General features: G+C 39.4%; 3 protein-coding genes across 4 annotated transcripts; all 3 read left to right on the forward strand.

The window, feature by feature from the left end:
- The first annotated feature begins 566 nt into the window (after nucleotides 1–566).
- On the forward strand, nucleotides 567–9,764 carry srp72 (signal recognition particle 72). The gene is made up of 18 exons (XM_066642783.1): nucleotides 567–719; nucleotides 1,796–1,916; nucleotides 2,835–2,958; nucleotides 3,382–3,525; nucleotides 4,396–4,507; nucleotides 4,613–4,644; nucleotides 4,976–5,100; nucleotides 5,635–5,692; nucleotides 5,810–5,941; nucleotides 6,476–6,604; nucleotides 6,688–6,760; nucleotides 6,997–7,061; nucleotides 7,181–7,276; nucleotides 7,503–7,684; nucleotides 8,039–8,176; nucleotides 8,266–8,303; nucleotides 8,403–8,562; nucleotides 8,774–9,764. The coding sequence occupies exons 1-18, from the start codon at nucleotides 620–622 to the stop codon at nucleotides 8,940–8,942; spliced, it is 1,998 nt and encodes a 665-aa protein (XP_066498880.1). The 5' UTR covers nucleotides 567–619; the 3' UTR covers nucleotides 8,943–9,764.
- An 898-nt stretch (nucleotides 9,765–10,662) lies between these two features.
- arl9 (ADP-ribosylation factor-like 9) lies at nucleotides 10,663–15,465 on the forward strand. The gene is made up of 4 exons (XM_066642325.1): nucleotides 10,663–11,063; nucleotides 12,261–12,429; nucleotides 13,404–13,579; nucleotides 14,287–15,465. Exons 1-4 carry the CDS (start codon nucleotides 10,854–10,856, stop codon nucleotides 14,467–14,469), a joined length of 738 nt encoding a protein of 245 aa, XP_066498422.1. The 5' UTR covers nucleotides 10,663–10,853; the 3' UTR covers nucleotides 14,470–15,465.
- Nucleotides 15,466–16,088: 623 nt separating this feature from the next.
- Nucleotides 16,089–25,130, forward strand: LOC136664342 (sperm microtubule associated protein 2-like). Of its 2 annotated transcripts, none has more exons than XM_066641473.1 (9): nucleotides 16,089–16,284; nucleotides 16,368–16,389; nucleotides 16,510–16,566; nucleotides 17,670–17,807; nucleotides 18,151–18,285; nucleotides 21,772–21,913; nucleotides 22,207–22,341; nucleotides 23,351–23,540; nucleotides 24,995–25,130. In XM_066641473.1, exons 1-8 carry the CDS (start codon nucleotides 16,272–16,274, stop codon nucleotides 23,459–23,461), a joined length of 753 nt encoding a protein of 250 aa, XP_066497570.1. In that variant the 5' UTR covers nucleotides 16,089–16,271; the 3' UTR covers nucleotides 23,462–23,540; nucleotides 24,995–25,130. The 2 variants fall into 2 exon arrangements, with proteins under 2 accessions (XP_066497570.1, XP_066497572.1); XM_066641475.1 differs by having other exon boundaries at nucleotides 17,673–17,807.
- Nucleotides 25,131–25,409: the final 279 nt, after the last annotated feature.

Genomic DNA, 25,409 nt, shown 5'->3' on the forward strand with positions numbered 1-25,409 from the left:
TGAAGGTCTGAAAATTCTAAAAACAAACAGGCTGCATATTGCATAGATGTAGATATATACAAAATACTGAATGTCGCTGTATCTTACAAATTACAAGGTTGCATCAGTCAATTTTTCAAAAATGTTGCTAACCAGCAAGTATGTTTAACAATCTCATAAAAAAAAAATAATCTCCTCAAACTATGCTTCATTACCACAAGAGCCTTCCCTACCTGTGGTGATGAACTATCTAATGCAATAAAATGTGTGTGATTTAACATTAAAAAATCAAAGGACCACGACCCTGAACTGGATAGCGGTTACAGATAATGAATGAATGAATGGATGAAAAAATCAAAGGTGAAGGCAGGTAATATGATTAATATTTTATTTTTATTTATTGAAGGAACACTAAATCTGGTGTTTTTAGTGATTTGCTTCCAGTTCCACTGATTCACTTTCACAGTACTGTCCTAAAATAAGTGTGTGTTAAGGGTTTTTTTGGCTTGGTTCCGTGTTTCCGTGATCACGTGTTTTATATTTCGGCGTGCGCCCTATGTAGGCAGCCTTCTTTTCGTTGGGGACGAACCCCGGTACTACGGCCTTCAGCCCCGTGTCTTCGCGGAGTGAGAGAGAGAAGATGGCGGGCGGCTCGGGTTCGGTAGCGGCGCTGTGGACCGAAGTGAACCGCTGCGGACAGAGCGGAGACTTTACTAGAGCCTTAAAGGCTGTCAACAAAAGTAAATATAACTATAATTTCTCCTATGTCGCGCTTTCTTCTGGGTAACTTCGTGTTAATATATTACAGCTTCGCTATAGCCGGTTAGCGTGGAGCTAACTGTAGCTGGAAAGCTCCGAGTTTACTGAAACATTTCTGAGGGATAAAATAAATTTGCTTTTATAGTGAAGCAACTTGTGTCCCATCATTTTGGTCGCATTTGAAGTTACAGGATTGTCTTATTTTACTTTGTCTTTAATAACTCACTGTAGTAGCTCTGTATGTGTCTGTAGTTGTGTGTAATGAATGATTACGTGTCCAATCTAATTGAACGTTGCTGTGAAAGGGACCCTGCAGCTGGATCAGCCCCATAAACCTCACACAAACACACTGATAATAATAGTCCACTACTGTTAGAAAAGAATTAATTTGTGTAAGTTAGTATCGGTGAACTGATATCTAGAATATAGTATTTATAAACATGGTCAAGAACCCCATGGTGGATTATTCTTAACCGCAGTGACACTGACATGGTGGTGGTGTGATAATGTGTTGCGCTGGTAAGAGTGGATCGGACACAGCAGTGCTGCTGGAGTGTTTAAACACTGCCCACTCTATTATACATCGTGTCCAGAGCAGCTTATTATTTGAATAATGTTTCACATCTTTCCCAAGGACCCTCATTAATATAGCACGTTGGCCCAATGCAAGTAGGTCTACAATGAGCCGGTCAGTGGTGTAACCCCCTTTGTAAACTGGAAAGCTGTTTTCCCCTCATATGTAGGTTTAGATGGTGTGCGAACATGGAAATGAACTGTCTTGCAGGTCACTCAATATCAGAAGCGGGGTTAAACTAATAAAATATGATAATTTATTAAATTAATTTACTTAAGCAGTACATGTACCATGCTTACTGAAATGTTAATAACATGGAAATATATTTTAATAATGTGTGTAAAAAGGTGATGGTTTGTGGTAGTGTCTGTTGTCTTCTGGAGTCCTGTCGTAAAATGTTTTAAAAGGCAAAATCATTTGCTTCATTTTATGAATATATAGAATGTATGAGCATTTATCTCACATTGGTGATTTCTCCAACAGTTCTTCATGAAAGCAGGGATGATGTGACAGCACTGCACTGTAAAATCGTATGCCTTATTCAGAATGGGGGTTTTAAGGAGGCGCTGAATGTCATAAACACACACACCAAGTTACTCACAAGGTAAGCTTTGGGTTTCAGTTCCTGTTCTTAAACTTAATTTTTAACATTTTGGTGCAAATCCACCAACATAAATAGTTTTCTGGAAATGTATTTCCCAGCAGGAACCACATAATAGGTTCTTCAGCCCAATCTGTGACATCATCTGTGTGCATGCTGAGCTAAAGAAGCTCAAGAAAGAGCACAGAGCCTCAAATGATTATTGCACAGTGGAACTAGAGAAGATGGTTTGCAGTGTGTGATATTCTCCTGGATAGTGTCAAAGTCCAGCAAGACAGATGGGTCTGTGTAACTTTTCCTTTTGAAATTGGAAAATGGGAAACGAGAGAGAATCAATTATGAACACACTACACAATGTCCTCCACTGATGTCTTATCCATAGTTTCCATAAAAAAATTGTGTAAACGTGAGTCTGTTTGCTGGAGTGCACCAAGTTTCCAGCAATCCTAAACAGAACCAGTTTAAGAACCTGAGATAATTTGATTGAAAAGGGTTAACTTTGTTTATCCAGTACATTTATCCAGAATTGCTTACTATTTCTGTTATTTTGGGGAAGTTGTCAGATGTAGCATGGGTAATATGTCCTAAATAATCTTAACAGTGTAACACAGAGGGTGTACTCATTTGTGTATTTTGTCCCCCCCCCCCCACTTTTTCACCTCTAAAATGGCTGTCTCTAAAAACTTCCTTTTTGTAACCTATTATACTCTTAAACAAGATAAAATTAAAATATCCTATGCCAATCCATTACAGCTTTACATAGGGCCTACCACATTCTCTTCCTACCTGAACACTGAAGTTGCTGTGGTTGTATATGATCTGATCTGCAACCATGACATATTTTGACATAAAATTCCAAACGTGTTCAGCATTTAACCTGTTTTAATATAATATATTATTTCACGTTTTATCTCCCCACAGTGATATGATTGGGTTTGAGAAGGCGTACTGTGAATACAGATTGAACAGAGTGGAGCATGCGCTGAAGACCATTGAAGGGATCTCTGAACAGACGGATAAACTCAAAGAACTCTATGGCCAAGTGGTGAGAACTTTAGTTCTGACTAGAAGAGTCAGATAATAACATATACAAGTCTCTGAAACAAACACTAACAGTTTAAATATAAAATCTATGCATTTGGGAAATGTTTGACAGATCCACCATTAAATGGTCAGTTAGTATAGATTTATAAATAACAGATTAATTAAATTTAGAGCCTGTTTCCTAGTTTCAGATTGCCTTGGTTCCTCAGATCACCTTGGTTTCATACAGTTGCATTTCCCGGTGCAGTAGGAATATGTACGTCATCAAATCTGTCTGCACAGATCATAGCAACAAGTGCAAATAGGAATTGGTCACAGTTTTAGTTTTCTGTTTAGGATTACAATAATCTTTCTCTTTGTGTCACATTTTATACATAATGTATCCTACTGCTGTGTCTCTGTTTGCTTTTGTGTATGTGTGCAGCTGTATAGACTGGAACGGTACGATGAATGTGAAGCTGTATATAAAGACCTGATCAGAAACTCCCAGGACGAGTATGAGGAGGAGAGGAAGACTAACCTAGCTGCAGTACAGGCAGCACAGAGTACATGGGAGAACACAACACCTGTGAGTGTTTGTATACTGAAGGATGGTTAATAATTATATAACACTGAAATTTGTGCCGTTTCTGCAATTTGTTAGAAAAAAATAATGGCAATGCAATTTTAGAATTTTTTTTCTTGCCATGTCTACTGCATACGTAGGTCACAGAGTCACTGTTATTTATAGTAGTTGGTGAATGTATGTGTATATAGTGTCCCACCACTCTCACACACAAACACACACACAGTTTGTCTGATATTATGTATTGTATTATGCCATCTGACCATTGTAGACCATTACACTTTCACTTTTGTTTGCTCTTACTACCAGAAGATTGGGTCTTTGTTTTGTTTTCAAGTGACAATGGCTGTCTTTTAGAGTAGATCCAGTATTTATTCTCAAATGAAGGATATTAATCATATGATCTTTTCGGAGGTAACAGATTCTTTACAGTTGATGTGGAAATGTTTCTGATTCTCAGTGTAATCATAGGGGACTTGAGAGTGCACTTTGAATTAGGAATGTTGAAGTAGACTAATGTGAAGCTCCTCCATTATATTCCATTGTATTGGTCACTGCTTTTCTTTGGAGATTATACATTGTTCATTTAAAATCCCCCCTGTCAGTAATGAATGCACCTTAAATCACAAGAATTCTATTCTTATTTGGACATTTAGTGTTTGTTGATAGTGAAGCCATCATAAATCGCTTTGCATCAACAAAAGTATGCTGATTTGTGTCAACTAGTTTCTAGATATTGGTGGCACCTTTAACATTTAACATCTAAATTTTCCTTAAATCACATTCTGAGCTGAATGTTCACTGAATTTATTTTGTTTGGTACTTAAGTTCATGTAAAATCTTTGTACGTTTGCTCCTTATTTTTGTTTGCAGGAGGACCTGGGACTGCCTGAGAGCACGTATGAACTCTGTTACAATGCTGCCTGTAGCTTGATTGGCCAAGGCCAGTTCAAACAAGCCATGAAGAAGCTTCAAGAAGCTGAAGGTCAGCAACTCTCACACTATCAGAGGTTCAGTTAAAGGTGTATTAGAATCCAGTTCAGGTTTTTCTGCATTTGTGGATTTCTGATTTTGGTATCTCTCATTACAGAGCTCTGTAGGATGTCTCTGGCAGAAGACTCTGTGAGTATCATTCATGCCTTTAATTGAGAGTCAATGTTTATCTCCTTATGGGAATTAAAGGAGCATTATGTAATTCTGACAACCAAAGTAGCTAACTGTATTTACCAAAGTGAGTTAGGTTATATTTACATTTTAGTGTAAAGTCATATGAACAAGCTTAGGCTCCATAGAGTGGGTCCCAAAATGTGGAAATAAATTTAATACAGAATCTCCAATACATTCAGGAAACTATATATCAGGGTAGATTGTTGACAGCTCCTTTAATGCTTCCATTAGAATTGAAACCAGATTAATTTTAGTTGAAAAATGTTTGTTCATCTTTTTTGTACAGGATGTAACAGAGGAGGACATAGACGCTGAACTGGCAGTAATTCATTCTCAGATGGCTTTTATCATGCAGCTTCAAGGCAGATCAGATGATGCGCTACAGCTTTATAACCAAGTCATCAAACTGAAGTATGAACATGTCTTCACACACTTATTCTTTTGATTTCTGCAGGCACCCATGTGACTCTGGTTTTAAACTATATACAAATTAGAAGCAAGCTTTGCCCCAGCAATGAGCTGCAAGATTGCGGAAGATCTTGGTGCATTGTGCTTTTCTTTTTAAATATGTCATTTCCATAATGTATGGGTACATGTTTATAAAGCAGAAGATAACTTTGTAAGCAGAAAGTGATTTCAGTGATTTTGGGTAAAATGATAACCCATGAATATTGAGCAGAAGATTATTGTTTGTTGAAATGTAACATTGTAAAATAAATTGTAGCTGTATACTATGCAATATGTATATTTTATATAATTGCTTTTACTCTGAGAAGATAAACTTGCTTGCATTGAGGCAGAGGTTCCGCTTTAAACTCAAGCTGAAGCATTAATATACACATGATTATTATGTGATAAGATAGCTGAAATAATTAAATTGTCAGTAATTTCATGATGATTTGAGTCAGGGTTTCAGACTATTTTAATAATGTCTGTTGTTCTAAGGCCGTCTGATGTTGGTCTGCTGGCGGTTACAGCCAATAACATCATCACCATCAACAAGGTAACACCATAAAGAACAAATGACCTCTGAACTAGTGATTTATATGAATTAGCATGTGGTCCTGAAGTGGTTTGTACAGGGTTTTGTGCTGATTGCCTGTTGTCTGTGATCATGTAGGACCAAAATGTCTTTGACTCCAAAAAGAAGGTGAAGTTAATGAATGCGGACGGTGTCGAACACAAACTGGCCAAGAAACAGCTCCAAGCCATCGAGTTTAACAAAGCACTGCTGGCAATGTACACAAACCAGGTAAATGCACTCAAACACCCAGTCATTTTAAAATCACCTTGGAGAAGGCACATTATATGTTCAGTTTAATTTTGCTGGTGGTGTTTGTCCTGTGGGATCTGATCACCTTGTACAATAAATGACTCTTAATGACTGTTAAATGTTGCTTGTTTTTCCTTAGTCTTCTCTTCCATAGTTATACTAGTAGCAAGGGCAAGCGGTATGTTTTTGAGGACACTGAAAAACCTGACATATCATGTATTCTTGGCATCTTTCCTCCGGTCCTGAAATTTGAGCATAAGTGGTCACAGACGATGCATTTAAGACTCTTGCAAATGGATTTGTGTGTCATAGTCCGCTTGTGGTCAGATCACTCAGGACTGCTACTTTCAGAGAGTGCACTATTCTAAAACGCCTTTGTTTCTGTTGCTTGGTCTTAATTTTTAAAGAAATAATGGTGATTTTTGTTAATGATTCTTGGTTCATTTGGCTTCTGCTACATGTTTAACTGTTTAAACCAATAAATATGGTGACTGCTGCTGTGTGATTTGATAGGCTGACCAGTGCAGGAAGTTGTCATCAACACTGCTCTCGCAGAACCCTGGTCACCCACAACCCGTCCTCATCCAGGTGGCTCAACTCTGCCGGGAGAAACAGCATAACAAGGCTATAGAGCTGTTGCAGGTATCTATCTATTTACCTCTCTCCTTCTCCCCCAACATTTGTTTAAAGGTTTAATGACCCATTATGTGTGTCTTTATGTGTAGCGTTTTTCAGAAGAGCACCCAGAGAGTGCATCTGGAATCAAACTGACCATGGCACAACTTTACCTGACTCAAGGTCGGTTTATAACACATGCAGAGTTTTAGCATGATGACTATTGAGAAGTGAAGTGAACTATCAGTAGATAACTACTGCAGTGTGTAAATATTTCCCAGAAACTATTGTTTATCTGAATTTTTTAGACCTTTTATTATGGAATTGATCACACTGTTTTCAGATAAGCCAGGCTCCAATATGCACACAAATAGTAATGTGTAAATATAAAAAACACACACGTCTGTCTCTTTTTGCAGGTCATGTGACCAAAGCTTGTGACATCCTGAAGTCCATAGAGGATTTTAAGCACAAACAGGGCATGGTAAGAATTCTGTTCTCAAAAAATACAGAACAGAAATAAACTGCTGTTTTTAAAAGCTGGATCAAAAGCTACCTAGATGAGTCTGAAACTTCTTGTATGCGTGTGTTTGTGTGAGACAGGTCTCTGCCTTGGTGACACTGTACTCCCATGAGGAGGACATAGATAGCGCCATTGATGTCTTCAGCCAAGCCATCCAGTATTATCAGTCTGAACAGGTATGTATTATTAGGTTTGGTTTGTCATCTCAACTAACATATTGCAGACATTTCTACTTCCGTGAGGATATTAGTGTTTGACTCATTTATACCTGTTTTTTCTTTATTTACAAAGGTACAATAAGCTTCATCTTAACAAATGAATTCTGAATTAATATTTGAGAAAATCTTTGTATTTTTTTTGTATCTTTATTTTCTTCTCTTTTCTGTCCTCTTCCTGAAACAGCCTGGTTCTTCAGCTCATCTCTCTCTGGTGCGGGAGGCTGCAGATTTTAAGCTTCGTTATGGGAGGAAGAAGGAGGCCATCAGTGACCTGGAGCAGCTGTGGAAACAGAACACTAAAGACGTACACACACTCGCTCAGCTCATCTCAGCTTACTCACTCGTGGACCAGGACAAGGCCAAGGCGTATCCTTGAGTACTGAATACTCAGAAAACACTGGTTGAAGCCCTCCTTTACATATGTCTGCTTTTTATGATAACATTTTCGCAAGAGCTAATGCTAATATGATTCAAACAATATAAATTATACTCATCCTTAAGAATATAAGGGAATAAAAGTCAAGCAGTTGTGTAAAAATTGGTTTTATTAACATTTTTAATTGAAGAAACATTTTCCCACCTCAGCCAACTTTGAAAAAGACTCTCTGACTTAAACAGACTTTGTGTTGTTCTCTCTCTGGGAGGTCACTCTGAGCACTGTAGAAATGTGTGCCCTGTGTTACTTGTGAAGTAGTTTTCCTGAGCTCCTATCTCTCTCAGGCTGAGTAAGCACCTTCCCTCACCTGACACCATGTCGTTTAACATCGATGTAGACGAACTGGAGAACTCGCATGGAGCCACGTACGTCAGGAAGAAAGCTGCTAAAGTTGGAGGGGAAAGTGTGCCCAAGGAGCAGGGGTATGTATCTGTGGATTGAGTGGTGGTGTAAATCATAGAGCATAAATGTATTTGTTCATAGAGTTTTAATGTCCTTATTTTTGTCTTAGGCAAGGGGAGGTTAAGAAGAAGAAGAAAAAGAAGAAGGGTGTGTTTAAATATTTTTACTCTTGTTTTATGTGTTGAGAGAATGTAGCATTGCTTCCTTTTAGCACTAAGATAAATGCTGTAACACCTGCTTTCTCAGGTAAACTCCCCAAGAACTATGACCCTAAATCTACCCCGGACCCTGAGCGCTGGTTACCGATGAGGGAGCGGTCGTATTACCGCGGAAGGAAGAAGGGCAAGAAGAAGGAACAGGTTGGCAGAGGAACTCAGGGAGCTACTTCAGGAGCTACTGCAGAACTGTGAGTTTATACACAAATAACACAAGGTGGTGCTAAAACAGGCTCACAGCTGAACAACTTTTAATGCCCTCTGTGATGAAGAATTTCACTTAGAAAATCAAGAAAATGATTGAACCAAGTGTTCCATACATTTTGCTCATCTTTAAGATTTTACCATAATTTATTCCGAGTGTCTCATTATTATTTGCTTCGTCTTATTTCTATGACTCAGAGACGCCAGCAAGATGGCCAGCAGTCCGCCCACCTCCCCTCGGCCGGGCTCTGGCACTGGTATCGCCCCCAATGTGGTACCTCCACGGCAACAGAAACCTGCAGCATCCGGGGCAACACGCAAAAAAGCCCCGCAAAAGAAGAAGAAAGGTGGAAAAGGTGGATGGTAAAGTAGGGGATGGAGTCATTCCCAGAACCTTCCTTATGTGGACCTCCATGGACATTCTTAGGCACTGGTTAATAAATTGGAATCATAATCACAGTGCAGTGGTGCCCCCAGTGGCCTAGAAGAAGATTCTGCTGAAACAATGTCCAGTCATTAAAAATATTCAAGGAAAGAACAGAGAAAGAGAAAAGGGAATGACTTTGGTATGGACAGACAAGAGGAGACAGATGTAGAATAAACACAGGAATAGACCCAGGGAGAGTGGTGTTTTGTTTTTTTTGTTTTTTTTTCCCTCCCTCCATCTTTTGTTATCATTTTTAAATTAAACCAGTTTTTTTTGTTTGTTTTTTTTAACCATCAAATAGATTGTCAACAGCCATGACTGTACATGTTAACAGTTCAGCAAATATCAGGCAGGTCAGTTTTTTTTATTTCATAAATTCATATAGAAATTCTTACCTGTTGTGCCGGGAGCACTGTTGCATTATTTATGTTTTGTGACTGCCTTTTTTTTTTCTCCTGTTTCCACATACACAATTTGCAAATTAATTCATGGTTTCATAGTGTCTGTCTAAAGGCTTGCCTGGTAAATGTGTATGTTTAACGGAAGACAGCTACTTTGTGTTAACCAAAAATAAAAATGAAACAAAAAACAAAAAGACGCTGTTTATGCAAAATTCAAATTATATTTATTTTTTAAACTCCTGGATCAAGCTCACTTGTAATTAGTGTTCAAAAGGTGTCTCCTTCAGCTGTTTCCCATTCTGGGAGCGCTGACAGAAATATAGTCCCAATGTAAAGTCTTAATAAATAGAATTTCCTTGAAAATACATCACTTCAGTGTCTCTGACTTTTCATTATGTTTTGTTGTTTGTGCCGTTGTGTTTTCACTGTAGGTCTTGACAAGTTTTGACAAGTAGTCACATTTTTACAATTATAAAAACAGTATTTTGGGAAGAACTACATTTAGTCTGCAATTACTTAATTAGCAGTTTGAAACAACAGGTTTGTGTTTCAAGGTGCTGCCAGAAAGTAAGCTGCTTTAAATTTAAGTGTAGATATTTTGTCAATAAGGCAAAATTTAAATGGCAAAATGAGGACAAGGACAGCCAGGAGCTGTTGGTCCAGTAGACAGCCGAGGATGACAGAACCCTACCACACAGCGCTGGAACATGTGCTGACCACACAGCTGCTTGTCGCCTGAGGGGGAAGCACTTAAAATGCTGGTTAAACTTCCAGGAAGTGAACCTGGCTGCCTCTTGCATTGATGAGCCGTGGTTTGGCCAAGGCTGAGTTGCAGTGAGGTAACATCAGGTTAGAGACTAGCAGGTAGGAGTACATTGGTGATGCAGGCCTACTTTAGCTTTTAATGAAAATGGTGTTTTTGAATTTTGTGGTGATCCTCTGTCATTGTAAGTCTCACAAATGTATATCCCCCCTAAATTGAATAAGTTCTGAGCTAGGTGTTTTAATTAATTAATTTATTTATTTAAGGCTGTATGTAGGTTGCATGTTCAATATATATCACTCTGGTTAACAGCACCATGATACATTAATTATAAATTAAAAATCATAAAAATAGCTACAGGTCAGTGTTTGGACAATATAGGCTTCATTTAAACGTACAAACGTACAATAACCGCGGTATAGTTCAGTATTTGTATCGTATCGCTGATTAAATTATTTGGGTCACTCTTATGGGTCTTGGTATGTGAGAATGTGTCGAAGAGCGCCCTCTGTTGGAAGCACGATTCAGACGGCCACACATTTGGGTGTAACACCAGAAAAGCATCGGGTTTAATCCACTTGTGGATCCTCTGTTAAAGCTCTCGCCTCCTCGTCATGGCGGCGATTTTGTGAAAAGATAAACAGAGTCATTTCTGTGTTTTGAGACAGAAAGCCCTCGTCTAAAATCATGCCGGGGCTGAGGGAAGCTGGTTTATTCGGAGCCGCTCTCGCTGTGGCCGGTGGTTTCGCGTTTATCGCCTGGACTTTAGTAAAAACCAAGAGAAGACACCAACCTAGGAAAGTTCCTCGTCTTTTAAACACGGAGAAGCAGGAAAAAAACACCGGGAAAGAAACGAGGGCCGAGTGCAGCAAACACACTCCACAAACACCGTCCAAGGTTTGTTTTCTTCAGTTCCACAATCCAACAGTTCACACAACTAAAGGACATACCACCACTGTCCGGTTAAAAAACGATTTTACAGAGATTTATAACTGCTCCATTGAGGTTACGAGTGCGTTTATATGCTTTCGTTACTATATTTAGACTTATGTCTGCCCCCTAACCCTAACAGTGCTGGATGAACAGACTGTAGTCAACGTTATAACGACGGTATTTGTGGTTCGAACTGCTTAAAGTTTGAGTTAAAACTGCTTAATTTACAGTTGTAAAAGCTTCTGTCAGCATTCGTTGGTTGTAACTGCTGCATTTCGGGTTGTAGTCGGTATAGAGTTGTGGTTAAAGCCCCTTTATTAGTTACAGTTTAGATTATAGCTACTTTTGTTTATCTAGACTAAATAAGGAGCATAACCACTGTAGCCTAGCTACACACTACTTGGAACCTGAGGAGCAGAATATAAACTTTAGAGCTGTGGAAAAAATTACCCTGCAGATTTAAAGGAAATGAATCCTGTCAAAAGGTGAACACATTCAATACTGAAAATCAATGAATGTTTCTTGTTGAAAGATCATGAAAGAATAATATATTGTGCCTAATGGCCTGTAAAATGCTTTAAAGTCTCCCTCTGATAATCGATTAAACCCCTCTTAGCTCATCAAAATCATATTTAAAATGCATAGGCAAGAGAAATATCCTGTAAATCCTTAAAGTTGTCTGAGATATTGTTATAAATTATTTATGAATCACCTAAATCCAGTACAAAAATCTATGAATATGCAGTAAGTCCTACTCTCTATATCCACACGCCTGAAGTTTGAATGCTGTGCCCTGCAAGTTGCCAGGATTGGTTCAGGATTGTGGCGTAAGAGTCCCCCTGTCTGAAACCACCCAACTGAGACTGTCAGCCATGACCTTGACTGCATATTTCGCTCATATTACATCCTTTGTCATACGAAAACCACCACTCTGACATGTTAACAACGTGTAAAGCTTAATTTTCACAGGTAGAAGACTTGTAACAACCTGCAGAGTCTGTATTTGGGCTTACGTTGGCTTACACGCTGTGACTGACTGTAATAAGCTCAGGGCATCAGACAGCACGCTGGTGCCTTGTCATTGTTGTCACTCTTCATTATGGGCTTTGCTCCAGCTGTGTTGTTTCCCAATGAAGCCTTGTTTGTTTATGTGTGTGGTAGCCACAGGAGACTGGGAATCAGGTGCTGGTGTTGGGTCTGGAAGGTGCAGGGAAGACCAGTCTTCTACACTGCTTTGCGACAGGAAGCCTGGAGCAGGATGTCACGACCACTCAGGGCTTCAATGCCGTCTCCATCAACAAGGAGGACCTTCAAATCGAGTTTCTTGAGAGTATGTACTCTGATTGGTCCAAATCCATTGACTGTATGTTGTAACATACTCTAGGTTTAACAAAATTGAACCTTGAAGTTCATTAAAGCCTGATTTATTTAGTGAAGGAAGGCATTTCTCAAGTCCACGGGCATGGAATAATATAGCAGTGATTGCCCTGCTCTAAACATCTATTTTTAACACAAAGTCAGGTGTGCTGAATCTGCAAAAACAGTTAAATAAGCAGACTCCGCTCTAAATATTCACTTTTTTTTCCCCAGAAGTATTCAGCCCATTGCTCACAGACATTGAGCTGTACACTCAAAAATCTCTTTCCAAATTTACGTTGCGCAAAACCAAGTGTGGGACAAGTGTATTCTCCACCGTGACCTCACTAATACTGTTGTGACTGAGTGTAATTCCAACATCTAGGGTAAAGCCTTCCCAGAAGAGTCGAAGCCATTACTGCAAACACTGGACAAACTCCTATAAACTACCCTTAATTTCAGAAGTAATTCTGGATTAGGAGGCGTAATGTAGGCTTTGAAGAAATGGGTTCTGAGGGAATGACATCACCACTACAGCACGTAGCAATTGTCATAGCCTTTAGTAGCGTAAAACAGCTTTGACCTATACTTGTTTATGGAGTTAAATATAGGTTTATGTCAATAATATGTAGGTGTTTGGTAATTTAATGAATTATGACAAAGAGAAGAGTGCTATCAACTGTTTTCTGTCATAACTGTGTGTGTAATGACTGTGTACTACAGGTTACACTGAGATTAGCCTGAGATAACTCAGTGGTAAAGAAGCTGTCAAAGCTTGCCACCATACACTCTCGATAATAGGAACTTGGCCCAGACTTTACCACAATGTTTTGTCCACAGTGTGTACCACGACGGACCTGAGCAGTACCGATATTTTTGACATGGTAAAGTTTTAGCAAAACTTACCCGGTAAAGTGATATCTAACTAGACTTTTCGCTGTTCTGTAGTTGGAGGTGTGGAGAAGCTAAGAGATTACTGGCAGAGGTACCTGAAGAAGGCTCGAATTCTGGTGTTTGTAGTGGACTCAGCTGACCCTGCCCACTTTCCTTTGGCTAAAACCCACCTGCACCGGCTGCTCGCTGTCAATCCCTACCTACCGTTGGTCCTGCTGGCAAACAAACAGGTGAGCAGACATTAATAATGCCGTAAACATGTGGCTGGGTCATTTGGTTAGTTTGCCACCTTCATCATTACACATAGTACACAAGCAACTGAAATATTAATAAACTGGTGTTCTGAGGCTCAAGACTTCAGGAGCTGAAGGATTCTCCTCAATGAATGATATAAAATATACTTTTAAGAGTGCCATACTGAGAACATCATCATCAATATCTTTTCATTGTGTCAGAGTCTTTGTTTCTGACACTTTAGTAATTAATAGTGACAGTTAAGAGTTTTCAAGTGTTTGAGTTTCCGATCCCAAACAGTCACAAAAGCACTTGAAAATATGAAGTTATTTTATTTTCTTTCCACAAATCAGTATATTTTCAAAAATAACTTTTCAGCAAATTGATTTCTTTCCTGCTGCCAAGAATTAATGACTGTGAGCTCAACAAAGGTTTCGAAAACAGGGTTGATGCCAGAGCTAAAGACTTTGAGGTCACAGGTGCTGTTGTGTCCAGACTAATCCCCTCATGCTGTCCATTAGTGCCAGCACATTTTAATGTCTCTCTCTCTCTCTCTCTCTCTCTCTCTCTCTCTCTCTCTCTCTCTCTCTCTCTGTCTGTCTCTGTCTCTGTCTGTGTCTCCATATCACTCTCCATTACACTCTTGTGATATTCTCTGTTCCTTCTCATTCCATTTCTCTCTCTTTCTTTCCCTCTCTACCAGGATGTCCCAGGAGCTTATGGAGTGACGGATATGTACGAGTGTTTGGCGTTGGACTCCGTGGGTGAAGCTCGTAAACTGTGTGTTCTGGGGACGCAGGTTCAGAAGGGCAGAGCTGAGACTAACGTTGGCGTGCAGGACGCACGAGACCTCATCATCGAGTTGATGAACAACAACAGAGCATAAAAACAACACTCCAGCTTGACTGAAGTTTCAGCCTAGTGTCCAACATTAGCAATATCCTGACTGGTTACTAGGGATGGATAAAGTACAGGAGTTCTTTATTTGAGTAAAAGTCAAAATACTACTTGAGTACAATATGTACTGGTGAATGCACTGAAGTATTTAAATGTTGTAGCTATTGTTTGATCACCAGCATCCTTTAAGGAGACCTGTATGACTGCAAAATCAAGTAGTAATAAAAGGATTGGCTATTTGGGTCCTTTACTGGATTTGTTTATTTAAACAATATTCTACAATTTCTGTTAACAAGTAATCAAGGATTTTAAAGAGATTATTTGTATTTTTACTCAAGAAAAGAAACACTGTACTTTATCTAGACCATGTTTTTTGTTGCCCACATGTACAGATCTGAATGTCTTTAAATTCAGGGTCCTTGGTCACCAAAATTATTTATATGGTACCTTAACAAAACTCGAACAAATATGCTAATATGGCTAACAGTGAAGAAAGCTCATTAGTTTTGCATACTGCTGACTGATGTCTATTCATATTCTGTTAGCAATAGGGAATGCTTTGGAGCTATTATTTTGTATCATGTACATTTTGTCTGAGAGATATTTGTCATTATTTTGTCTTGAAAGAAAATGATTTAAATAATGTTGAGCATTTGGAGAAGGATGCCAAAGACCTGCATTTTCGGTTACTACTGTGTTTTGAGAGAAGCGTCTGCTTTGGTATTTAAAATGTTGTTCAGTATCTGTCCCTGTGTTAAGACAGTATCTGTATTTAATGTGTGATTATAGTTCAGTCAGTTGATGGATGTTTTAGAGTCTGAATATTTGATTTCTGTGTTCTGCTTACCTGCTGTTACCTCCATTTGGAGCAATACATTTGTTAATATAAAGCAATAAAGGTTTTTGATTATCAAAAAAAATACTAAATATTAAAAACCCCTTAGCGTGCAGTGAGTATTTTGAATCAGTAGATGGCGTAGGCCTGCACCTTCCCTGTCTTTATCAGTGGTTCCATTATTGTGGTGGTGGACTATATGGAGATATTGTAATATACTGTTGTCACATTGCACTTTAGTGAGTATATTCATATAATATTTTTTATTTTTTTATGCATAATTTTTTACTATGTTTTGTTTTTTTAGGAGATATTTTTGAGAAGTATACATATAAGGTCACTGATGTAAAAAACATCCAAGTTCGGTCAGATAACCCTGCCCAATAAGGACAGAGCAGAGTGAGATTCCCAAAGCTAACTGGCTAACTGACAAATCCTGCCTTGTGGAATACTCCCCTGATCAAACACCTAAATGTTCCTCATCATATAAACGGTCCTTTAAACCTTAATTTTAAAAACAGCAAAAAAAATGTATAATTTTGCATTATTAAAAAAAAACTATATTTCTATCCATTTTTCCAATGCGACACTGGGTCTGAAAGGATTTGGAGCTGTTCAGGGAATATCGCCTAACAAAAAGGAAACAGATTTGGTCTTTCCTTTTTTTAAGTTATTTATTTATTTATGTATTTATTTATTTTAAGTTGAAATCAGGGAAAACATCAGGACACACACCCTCTTCAACTATTTGTATTTAGCCAGATAGTAAACTGTGAGGTTGTTATTTTATAGTCTTTCACGACTAAAGGTCAGTGCTTAGACAGACGTATTGAGGCCCCGTGTCCTGGCTGTGTTTCCAAAGGGAGTCATGTGACATGTTGCTGAGGGAACAGTTCCTGTGGAAACCTATGACATAAGCAAAGCACTGCCACCTGGAGGGGTCTCACCTGTGTACGATGGTGAGAACAGGTAATTACACTGTGTCTGGCATTGTATACATATCTGTTTATTAGTACATCAGTACATTTTATGCATATTTTTATTCTTTTCAGGGGAGTTTAGAACATCCGACAGGTAAAATAAACACACACATGATATTGGATCACATTGTTGTGTACTTCCTGGTGTAAATTGTGTTGAATATTTGAAGTTTATATATTGAAATTGGTAAAGTGTGCTTATGACAACCCACAGAATTCTGCAGCTCGCTCAACACAAGGAATCAAAAACAGTTTGGGCCACAACTCCTGGGTAAGGGTTGTCAAATATTTCTTCAGAACTGTGACCACTTACAGTCAAATGTGTTACACACACCCACCTTGTATGTGTACATTCTGAGACATTAGCTCAGGGGTGTCCAAATATTTTTCAAAGGGAGCTGAACTGGATCATATCAAAATTCTTAAGTATATTATTCATAAATTATTTATGAGTGTGTTCAACATATGAAAAACATATATTTACAGCTGTAAATTAACTACTGAATTTCATTTTAGAGTATTAACTGCTGTAGGATTTCAAAAGAATGTAAAATCCAACATTTTACCCTCTTCAGTTCTCACTGTCAACTTTGCAGGGTTTTTTATTTATTTATTTATTTTATTTTATTTATGTATTTTTGCTGCAGCCATCACCTAATATCGTTCTGTGAATTACTTTGCTAGCTCAGAGAAATGAATGGCGTGTACTTTTAGCTTATTTCATTAACACAGTGGTGCAATATCCTATACATCAGCGCACTGCTGCCACCATCAGGTCAAAGAAAAAAACTGCCAGGTGCCAGCGAGCCACTAATGATGTGTTCTTTAAAGTGAAGCTGCGTGCCAATTAAAGTCTTAAAGCAGGCCTCATTTGGCCCGGGGGCCTGACTTTGGACACCCCTGCATTAGCCCAGTTGTTGCTGTACAGTTTGTGTTTGTCTTTCTCTTGCTGAAATCTAGATAGCTTATATATATATATATAGGGAGAGAGAGAGAGAATTTAATTGTTATTGATTGATGTATATGGATGGCACTGTGACCCAACAGGAGGTGGCGCTGTCACACAGATGTTGGTTCATTTCCAACTTCAGGTCACTGTCTGTGAGGAGTTTGTTGTGTTTTCCTTGTGTCTGTGTGGGTTTCCACCCACAATTTTAAAGCATATGCTGGATTGGCTGTGTGACAGATGGGGTGAATGTGTGAAATGTCCATGTGTGTGAATGTCTGGGTGAATGCCCTGACCCCTTGTCCAGAATGCGTTCCAGGAAGGCTCTGAACTCATTGCAACCCTAAACAGAATAAACTGTTTATAGATAAAGAATAAATGATACATGATTGATTTTAGTCATCATGTGGCCATCTCTATTGCCGCAGCAGGAAACTGACCTGGGGGAACCAGGAGACAATATGGCCGCTGTCCTTTGCTGCAGTAGCTGCCGTTCCGACCCTGAGAATTCAGGCTTTGGCCCAACACAAAAAAGACTTCTCTGCCCTCCATCAGCAGGTGCTCAGGTAAAGGTTATGATTTATTGCTGATTCCTTCCACCACCAGGTGGATGCTGTTTCTGATCCATGTTACGCAGATTATTCAGAGCTGTAAAACCCTTATAAGTTAATGAGGAAACTGGAATCTGTGATCTGTCACAACAGAATCTCGCAGAATCTATAAAATCAATCATATTAAGAGAAATGTGTGCCACAGCGGAGTAAACATGTTGTGTTTTTTCCGTACCCCCCACCCCCTCAGTGTATGTGTTTGTGTGTGTGTTTACACTCTTGCTCATCCTATTGTTGTTTTTTGAAAAGGCGGATTTAGTCACAGGCTCTAGACATCCTCTCTCTCTTCTTCCTGTAGGAAAAGGGAGAAGGAAGAGGAGGAGAAGGAGAGAGGGGCAAATAAGACCACCCGCCCTTCCTCTCGTGAGCAGTACCAGCAGGCCGTCCGCTTGTCGACCCCGAGGGTCCGCTCCAGGAATCCCCAGGAAGTGAGGTAAAAGGTCACATAAAATAACATCATACCAGACCAGTCAAGTACGCACTGTGTCTAAGTTGTGTCCCACACACTAACGCTAAAGAGAATATTGTCGCTGTTCAAAGCAAAAAAAAATCTCCTTTTTTTGTAGATAGATAGAAATGCTCCAGAATGATTGGAATAAAATCTTTTTTACACTGACTTCCACTGAAAGCTGTTTTTTCTTCTTCTCCTACAAAGTTCCTATTTTGGAGATACATATTTTTATTTGGCGGCACGGTGGCGCAGCTGGTAGTGTCGCAGTCACACAGCTCCAGGGGCCTGGAGGTTGTGGGTTTGAGTCCCGCACCGGGTGACTGTCTGTGAGGAGTTGGTGTGTTCTCCCTGTGTCCGCGTGGGTTTCCTCCGGGTGCTTCAGTTTCCTCCTACAGTCCAAAAACACACGTTGGTAGGTGGATTGGCGACTCAAAAGTGTCCGTAGGTGTGAGTGAATGTGAGTGTGTGTCTGTGTTGCCCTGTGAAGGACTGGCGCCCCCTCCAGGGTGTATTTCCACCTTGCGCCCAATGATTCCAGGTAGGCTCTGGACCCACCACGACCCTGAACTGGATAAGCGCTTACAGATAACGAATGAATGAATATTTTTATTTGGACAACAATTAATCCATTTAATTAATCAATTTAAAAAATATATAAAAATATAAAAAACCATGAGTACATAAAAAATATCATAAAATTATAATCAAGATTATAATGAAGACATTTCAAAGTAATTATTATTCCTTGTGGCAGCATCATAAACAATACACCATTTTTAACAGGAAGTCATGAATTGTTGCCATGACAATGCAAATCATTCCAAGCTGAAACTCACAAGGCAACATTGGAACATATATTTTTTTTTTACATTTTTATAACTTCCATAGACACTCCCTTAGAAGAGTCCTGCTTTGTTTTTAACCTTGCTCATAAATTCCAGTAACATCCTCTTAGCCATTTCCAGATGTGAGTAGCTGCTCCTTTTAGTTGTGGGACAGTAGCGTCCATAAGTACCACACTCAAAATCATCTGGTTGTCAGTGTGTGCTGTGGATTTGAGTGTAATCAAAACTGACTCTTGAAACTGTACTACATTCTACACTCAATATTCTCAAAGGCTAGTTGGCTTTAGTAGTAAGTACACAACCGGCTGTATTTTTATGCAGAGACAATACATTTACAGAGAAAAGAAAAAATTGCCAGGTCACATATTTTTAACAGGATGGAGAGAGGACTCAATCCCAAAAAGAGCACAGATCCAAGTCTCATTCACATCAACAGGAAACTTAACCCATTTCACATATCTTCAGATCTTATTATAATCCCTGCGATGATGAGAGTGAACGTAACGGCTGTTTTTGATAGTTCTAGGATGTTATGGCCATCCGAGTCTAAACATGCCATTTCAGATCAGCTAATGTTAATAAAAACCTCTTTGATTTCGGGTCTGCTCAGCAGCTGTCAGGTCTTTCTGCTGTTGTTGCCCTGGGATACGGTAGGAGGCACACCCCCTTTAAGAAGGCAGGAACTGTTGTAGTTTTCACCCCATTGGCTTATGTAGGATCTTTGATATCGAAGAAGGCAAAGCAAGTTTCAAACCCTCATGAGAAACCCCAGTTGAACCCCAGCATCTAAAATTAGAGTCTCCAGAGGAGAGGCTAATATTTTGACATCTGTTATTTCAGTAGACCAAGAAGAGGAGGAAATATGAAGGAGGGAAAGAGTAAGGGACAGTGATGGAGGAAGGGAAGACACAAAAAGGGAAGAGGATACAATAGATCTCTCTGAGTCTGGATTGCTTCAGTCCGTGGCAGATTAAGTTTCATAAATCTTCTATCACTATCCAACAAGAACTTTACCGTGTCATCTTACATCACTTGGGAAAAAAATCAATGTACACTATATATACTTTATGAATAATAATGGTTCATCCATTTCAAACATAGCTGTTAAAATATGCATATAGAGCGTATTCCCACAGAAAAGCAGGAAAATGGGCTGAAGGAATATAAAGCCCTCAGCAATGGGCTGTGAATCAGTGGAACATAGTTCTCTGGAATGGTGCTGCTACATCCTTTATATTTAGAAAGAGTTGAAGTGGCCTTTGTGATACACTCACTACCCAACCAACGCTTAACTGTCATCAGACCCTCACAGCAATGTTTGTATTACAAAGCCATCCAAAAAGAGTAGAAGCTGTTACTGCAGTGAAGAGGGGACAAGCTGACTATTAATACTTTTTAATTTAGATAAAACCTACGGTAAACTTAACTGAAATGTAGAATCCTGGGTGTTTACTGCATTATAATATTTCAAATATGTTGACACTCTTCACCACACTAATATTTCAGTTGAAATTCCACACAGGCTTCTGCACCTGACCTTCCTCCACTGTTTAAGATGCAGTGATAAGAAGTAGCTTTCAGCTGCAGTGTAATATAAATGCACAGTATGCAGAAATCCAAACAATGTGCTGAAGATTCAGATCCTTAAGCAACCTCAGCCTCCATCAGCCGCTGTGTTTAGTTCAATCTGCACCCGACATCTGCAGTAGCCTCAGAACAGTGTTCCTCTGATCTGTGGCTCTATGGTTTTGTGTTATGTAATAAGTTTTAGTCGGAAACACATGGGCTGCAGACAGCAGGGATTTCTTGATCTCTTGATGTGTTTCAGGCCAGATGCAGCTAAGAGCTATTGAACAGATAATAAGGACTCATTAAGAGGGCTGTGTTGTTATGGTACCCGTTCTAAAAATGGATATCGTTGAGCTCTAAGAGCCTGAAGATGTTTTCAATGAAGAATTTCCAGAAATAGTATAGTTTACCATGGGAGAAATGTTGAGCTGACAACCTGCAAAGCTTCAATTAGTTACAAAAACATATTCCAGCTCAGAAGTACCAAATGTTGGCAGCATTTCCCACTGCTGCTAAAGCAATAGCATTGGACTCAACACGCTTGGAGGAGAACGATCTCTGCTTAATTCTTTTGTCTGCTGTTAAACTGAAATTCCTGATTAAATTTATTGCATTGAACTGGATATTTCCTTAAAGCTTGAGCAGCCTGGCAGTAGGTGCTGTGAAAAATGTCTTTTCCAGATATTCAGGTTAGTTATAATCAGTTGAACCGGATTGAAAGTGCTGTGTTGATATTAGAACTCCAAAATATTATAATAAATTATTAAAGGAACACTAGGTAATATTTAACCTTAAATCTACAGCTTTAAATCATTGTGATGCCCCACTGAGCTGTAATAGGGAGAACAGTGCCTCTGTTTTTGCTACTCCAGGTTCAGCACTGTAGAAACGACACTATGTAACTTTTGAAAGAGGGTAGGACAATAACCCCCACCCCTCTTGATTTCAGGACAGTGCTGTAAGAGTGATTTACGAATGTAAATAATGCAACAACGTTCCTTAATGTGCATTCAGGTTTACCATAGCCTTACTGTGTGTGTGTGTGTGTTTCTAGCCGCCTTCATTCAGACATTTGTGAGTACAGTTGTCCAGTGTGGCACATCAGTCCTGTGGTGCAGAATGCCGTTATCTCTCCTCGCATCCTCCAGCTCTCACGACCCAAAACAACACACCCTGACTTCAGGGGCAACCGCCAGGTCAGATACACACAGATACAATCTTTTACACTCCTGGAGCTTCACTAAGCAACATTCCCTACATTAATAAAAAGTAGTAACTGTGTTGTGAGCAAGTGTGAAGAACAAAATTTTTATTTATTTTCGTGTGTGTCTTGTGTGTGCATGTTTTTTTTATTTTATTTTTGTAACTCTCATTGTCTCAGGTGCTTAAAGCTTTTGCTGAGTATTGAAGATCATTCTTGTACCTTGCAGAGGATGTGTGCAGTTATTTTCATTAAGTGTGTGTGTGTGTGTGTGTGTGTGTGCTTCAGACAGTAGAAACACATGTGTCTTATGCAGCAAAAACAGCTCGGGTGACACCACGGCTGGAGCAGTTGTGCTTACCCAGACTCAGAGAGAACAGCCTGTTCTTCCAGCACGGCCAGCCAGAGAGCCCCATCAGCACTGTAAGAAAGAGTGTGTGCGCTTGGGCGTGTGTCTGTGAGTGTATTTGTCTGTGTGTGTGTAGGTGAAAGAAGTAGAAAGTAAAAAATGTGCGGTCTAGGTATTTGTAATATATTGTGTGCAAGTGTGTGGTTTTTCCTTTATATCACTTTTCAGATTGAAGGCAATATAGATCAGTTGGATCGGACATCCCTCTCTCCTCATTACAGACACAGTGCTAGTTGGTTAGCAGCTGGTTGACATAGCACATCTGTGCAGTTAGCATTCTCCTCCAAGCGTGCTTAGCTTCCTGTGGTGTTGTGTGAGCAACAGTTTAAAAATACAGCGTTTCTCAGGGGAAGCAGCTTGCTGTCAACTTCTTGGGTTGGATTTATTTGGTATGTTCAGGGGAATGTAAATGAGCTATTACAGTGGAATTGGCGCTGACTAATGATTTGAAAGAAAACTGTTATTAAAACGATCTGTTGATGTCTAGTTTGTAATATGTAATGCATACAATACTGTTTTATTTATTCAAATAAAAAATTGCAGTTACATTTTAGAGGCCTCCATAACCCTGATTAATAATGCAGATTAATAAATAAGGAATAACCTTATCGCAGATAAGAAATGCAGTATAAATATTTTATAAGGTAAATATGAATAAGGTTTGAATGTACATGTTATAAAACTGTTGTGTAATTATTTAAAAGTTCATTCATTCATTCATTATCTGTAACCACTTATCCAGTTCAGGGTCGCAGTGGGTCCAGAGCCTACCTGGAATCATTGGGCGCAAGGCGGGAATACACCCTGGAGGGGGCGCCAGTCCTTCACAGGGCAACACAGACACACACACATTCACTCCAGCAGGCTCCTGGAGCTGTGTGACTGCGACACTACCTGCTGCGCCACCGTGCCCGACGTTTCATAACTTGTTTCCAAATATTATGCTCATACTAGCAGATTATTATTAATAAATGCCAATAGTTAAAGCCTATCCATTGTCTTGTATCTTTTTTTTGCCCTCAGGTGTCCCGAGGAGCGAAGAAGGCCACAGCAAGCGCTCGAGTGAGAGAGCTTTCCACTCCCAAGACCCTCACTAAAGACTACCTCCCATCAAGAGACTACCGCTACTTCTGAGAGAGAGAGAGAGAGAGAGAGAGAGAGAGAGAGAGAGAGAGAGAGAGAGAGAGGGATAGAGAGAGAGAGAGAGAGATAAGTGAGTATATAGAAAGAGAGTGTGAATATAAGGAGAGTGCGAAATAAGTAATGAATAAAGACAATATAGAGAGAGCAGTAGAGAGAAAGAGAGAGCGAAAGAGAGAGGCTGCACTATTACAGTAACATCCCTGGGATGGTTAAAGAATGGAATGAGGGAGAAAAAGAAGAGAAAATGAGATGGGCAGATTAAATGCGCATAGAAAATGGTTTCCGTGTGTTATTGTATTTATGCTGTTCTCTCCAGTGGGCTTCCACTCTCTGTCTCTCTTTTTCTTTCTGGTTTTCCAATCATGTGTTAGACTTTAACTTGGAGGTTTTGTGTGAGAAATTGGAAGTGTTGGTTTTTTTAAGCTGACCGCCAGCTTCCAGGCATTTCAGAACCGTTCCAGACTCCTTTCAAGAAACAGCGCCAGAGAACACAGAGGATTTATCAAACTACCAGCATATGCCTTTCCGATTAATTTGAATGTCCATGTGACTCTAGCACAGAGTTTTTATCGTATACTTTTAATGCCAGAACATTTTCAGACACCTTTTATAGTCAGTGAACATGGCTGCTTTAAGACACACCTATTAATGGACACAGTGTGTGTAAATCTGCATAGAGAATCTTACATTAAAATGGAATGCTATGGTCACCAACTCTAATGCCAAGTAACTGTAATGTGGGACCTGAAACCGTGAAGCATTTTATTGAGTACAGGAGCAATACTTTTTGGATGATTTAAAGATATCCAACAATCAGTACCTCCCATTAATAGTGCTGCCATGGCTGAATGCTATCAAATCCTCACATACATGTTTCAGTTTAAAAGCTTCTCAAGAAATTTTTAATGCAATAAAGTGGGAACAAATCCTTATTAATATCTATCTATTAATATTAATATTAATATTAATGCACTGTAGATGTGCTGTTGCGGTTGTTGGTGGTGTAGCACGTAAAGATTGCATGCATTAACGGTGCCAGTGGGGCTAGGTACAGGGAGGCCATAGTGGAGTGTACAGCTAGCTTGTAGGGCAGTGGGTCTGGGACACCAGACTTCTGGAGGTATTGTGGGCTTAATTCAGTGAAACACTGATGAGGGGAGGTGCCTACCTGATGACCCCTGTGAAGAGCTAGTGATGCAGTGGGTAGTTTGGGTTCTCATGTGATGGGCTCAATGAGTAATCATAGATGTTAAGGGTAGCTCGTTGCTGACTGGATCATAAACGGCCACAGCAACCTTAGGTTGTAGCTGTAGGATTGGAACAATAGAAATTGTGTGGCTGCCGGTAGGAAGAGAGTGGGGTGACCCCTATATGAAGCTCTGATGGATTGGCATAGGATATTTAACATCTTATCTTGTGTATGATTATAATAATAATAATTAATATTTATGTTTTACATTTTGGTCTATTAACATGTTACTCTTCTGTTATGATTCAATATGTCTCTTGTTTCTTTTTCTCTAGACAAGAGATCCTGTATTTGTCAGTGAAGCATTTCATGGACACGGCTTAGAACTCACCCACTCGTCTTTAGCAGGCTTGAGGTTCTCCACAAGGGGGCAGCTTTGGCACCTGAGTAGTTTTGGTTATTTATATAAGTGATGATTACATCAATAGCAAGGTTTGCTTCTGCTATTATTTCTTTCAGAAACCAGTAGGCCTGATATTTTCTACTTTATCTGTTGTGTAGTGTGTTTCAAAATTTAGACCTTATGACAGTCTAAGTTCCCTTGTTTTTCAGCCAAAGGGTGTGTATATTAGTGTTCCCGTGAAGCAATTCTCTGTGACATGTAACTGCATTACTTCAAGCCGGGGTCATTCGGTCCATCAGCAGCTGATGACATGTTCAGTGAGAGGGAGAAATTGTTATCTGACATTT

Source organism: Hoplias malabaricus, chromosome 13, assembly GCF_029633855.1.
Source record: "Hoplias malabaricus isolate fHopMal1 chromosome 13, fHopMal1.hap1, whole genome shotgun sequence".
In the NCBI taxonomy this organism is placed as follows: Eukaryota; Metazoa; Chordata; class Actinopteri; order Characiformes; family Erythrinidae; genus Hoplias; species Hoplias malabaricus.

Coding starts and splice junctions, on each gene's coding strand:
- srp72 (XM_066642783.1), top strand. CDS start 620: ATGGCGGGCGGCTCGGGTTCGGTAGCGGCGCTGTGGACCGAAGTGAAC. Junction 4,508..4,612: donor GAAGCTTCAAGAAGCTGAAG/GTCAGCAACTCT, acceptor CTCTCATTACAG/AGCTCTGTAGGATGTCTCTG. Junction 4,645..4,975: donor TGTCTCTGGCAGAAGACTCT/GTGAGTATCATT, acceptor TTTTTTGTACAG/GATGTAACAGAGGAGGACAT.
- arl9 (XM_066642325.1), top strand. CDS start 10,854: ATGCCGGGGCTGAGGGAAGCTGGTTTATTCGGAGCCGCTCTCGCTGTG. Junction 12,430..13,403: donor TCAAATCGAGTTTCTTGAGA/GTATGTACTCTG, acceptor GCTGTTCTGTAG/TTGGAGGTGTGGAGAAGCTA. Junction 13,580..14,286: donor TCCTGCTGGCAAACAAACAG/GTGAGCAGACAT, acceptor CCTCTCTACCAG/GATGTCCCAGGAGCTTATGG.
- LOC136664342 (XM_066641473.1), top strand. Junction 16,567..17,669: donor GTTTGGGCCACAACTCCTGG/GTAAGGGTTGTC, acceptor CTATTGCCGCAG/CAGGAAACTGACCTGGGGGA. Junction 17,808..18,150: donor CTCCATCAGCAGGTGCTCAG/GTAAAGGTTATG, acceptor TTCTTCCTGTAG/GAAAAGGGAGAAGGAAGAGG.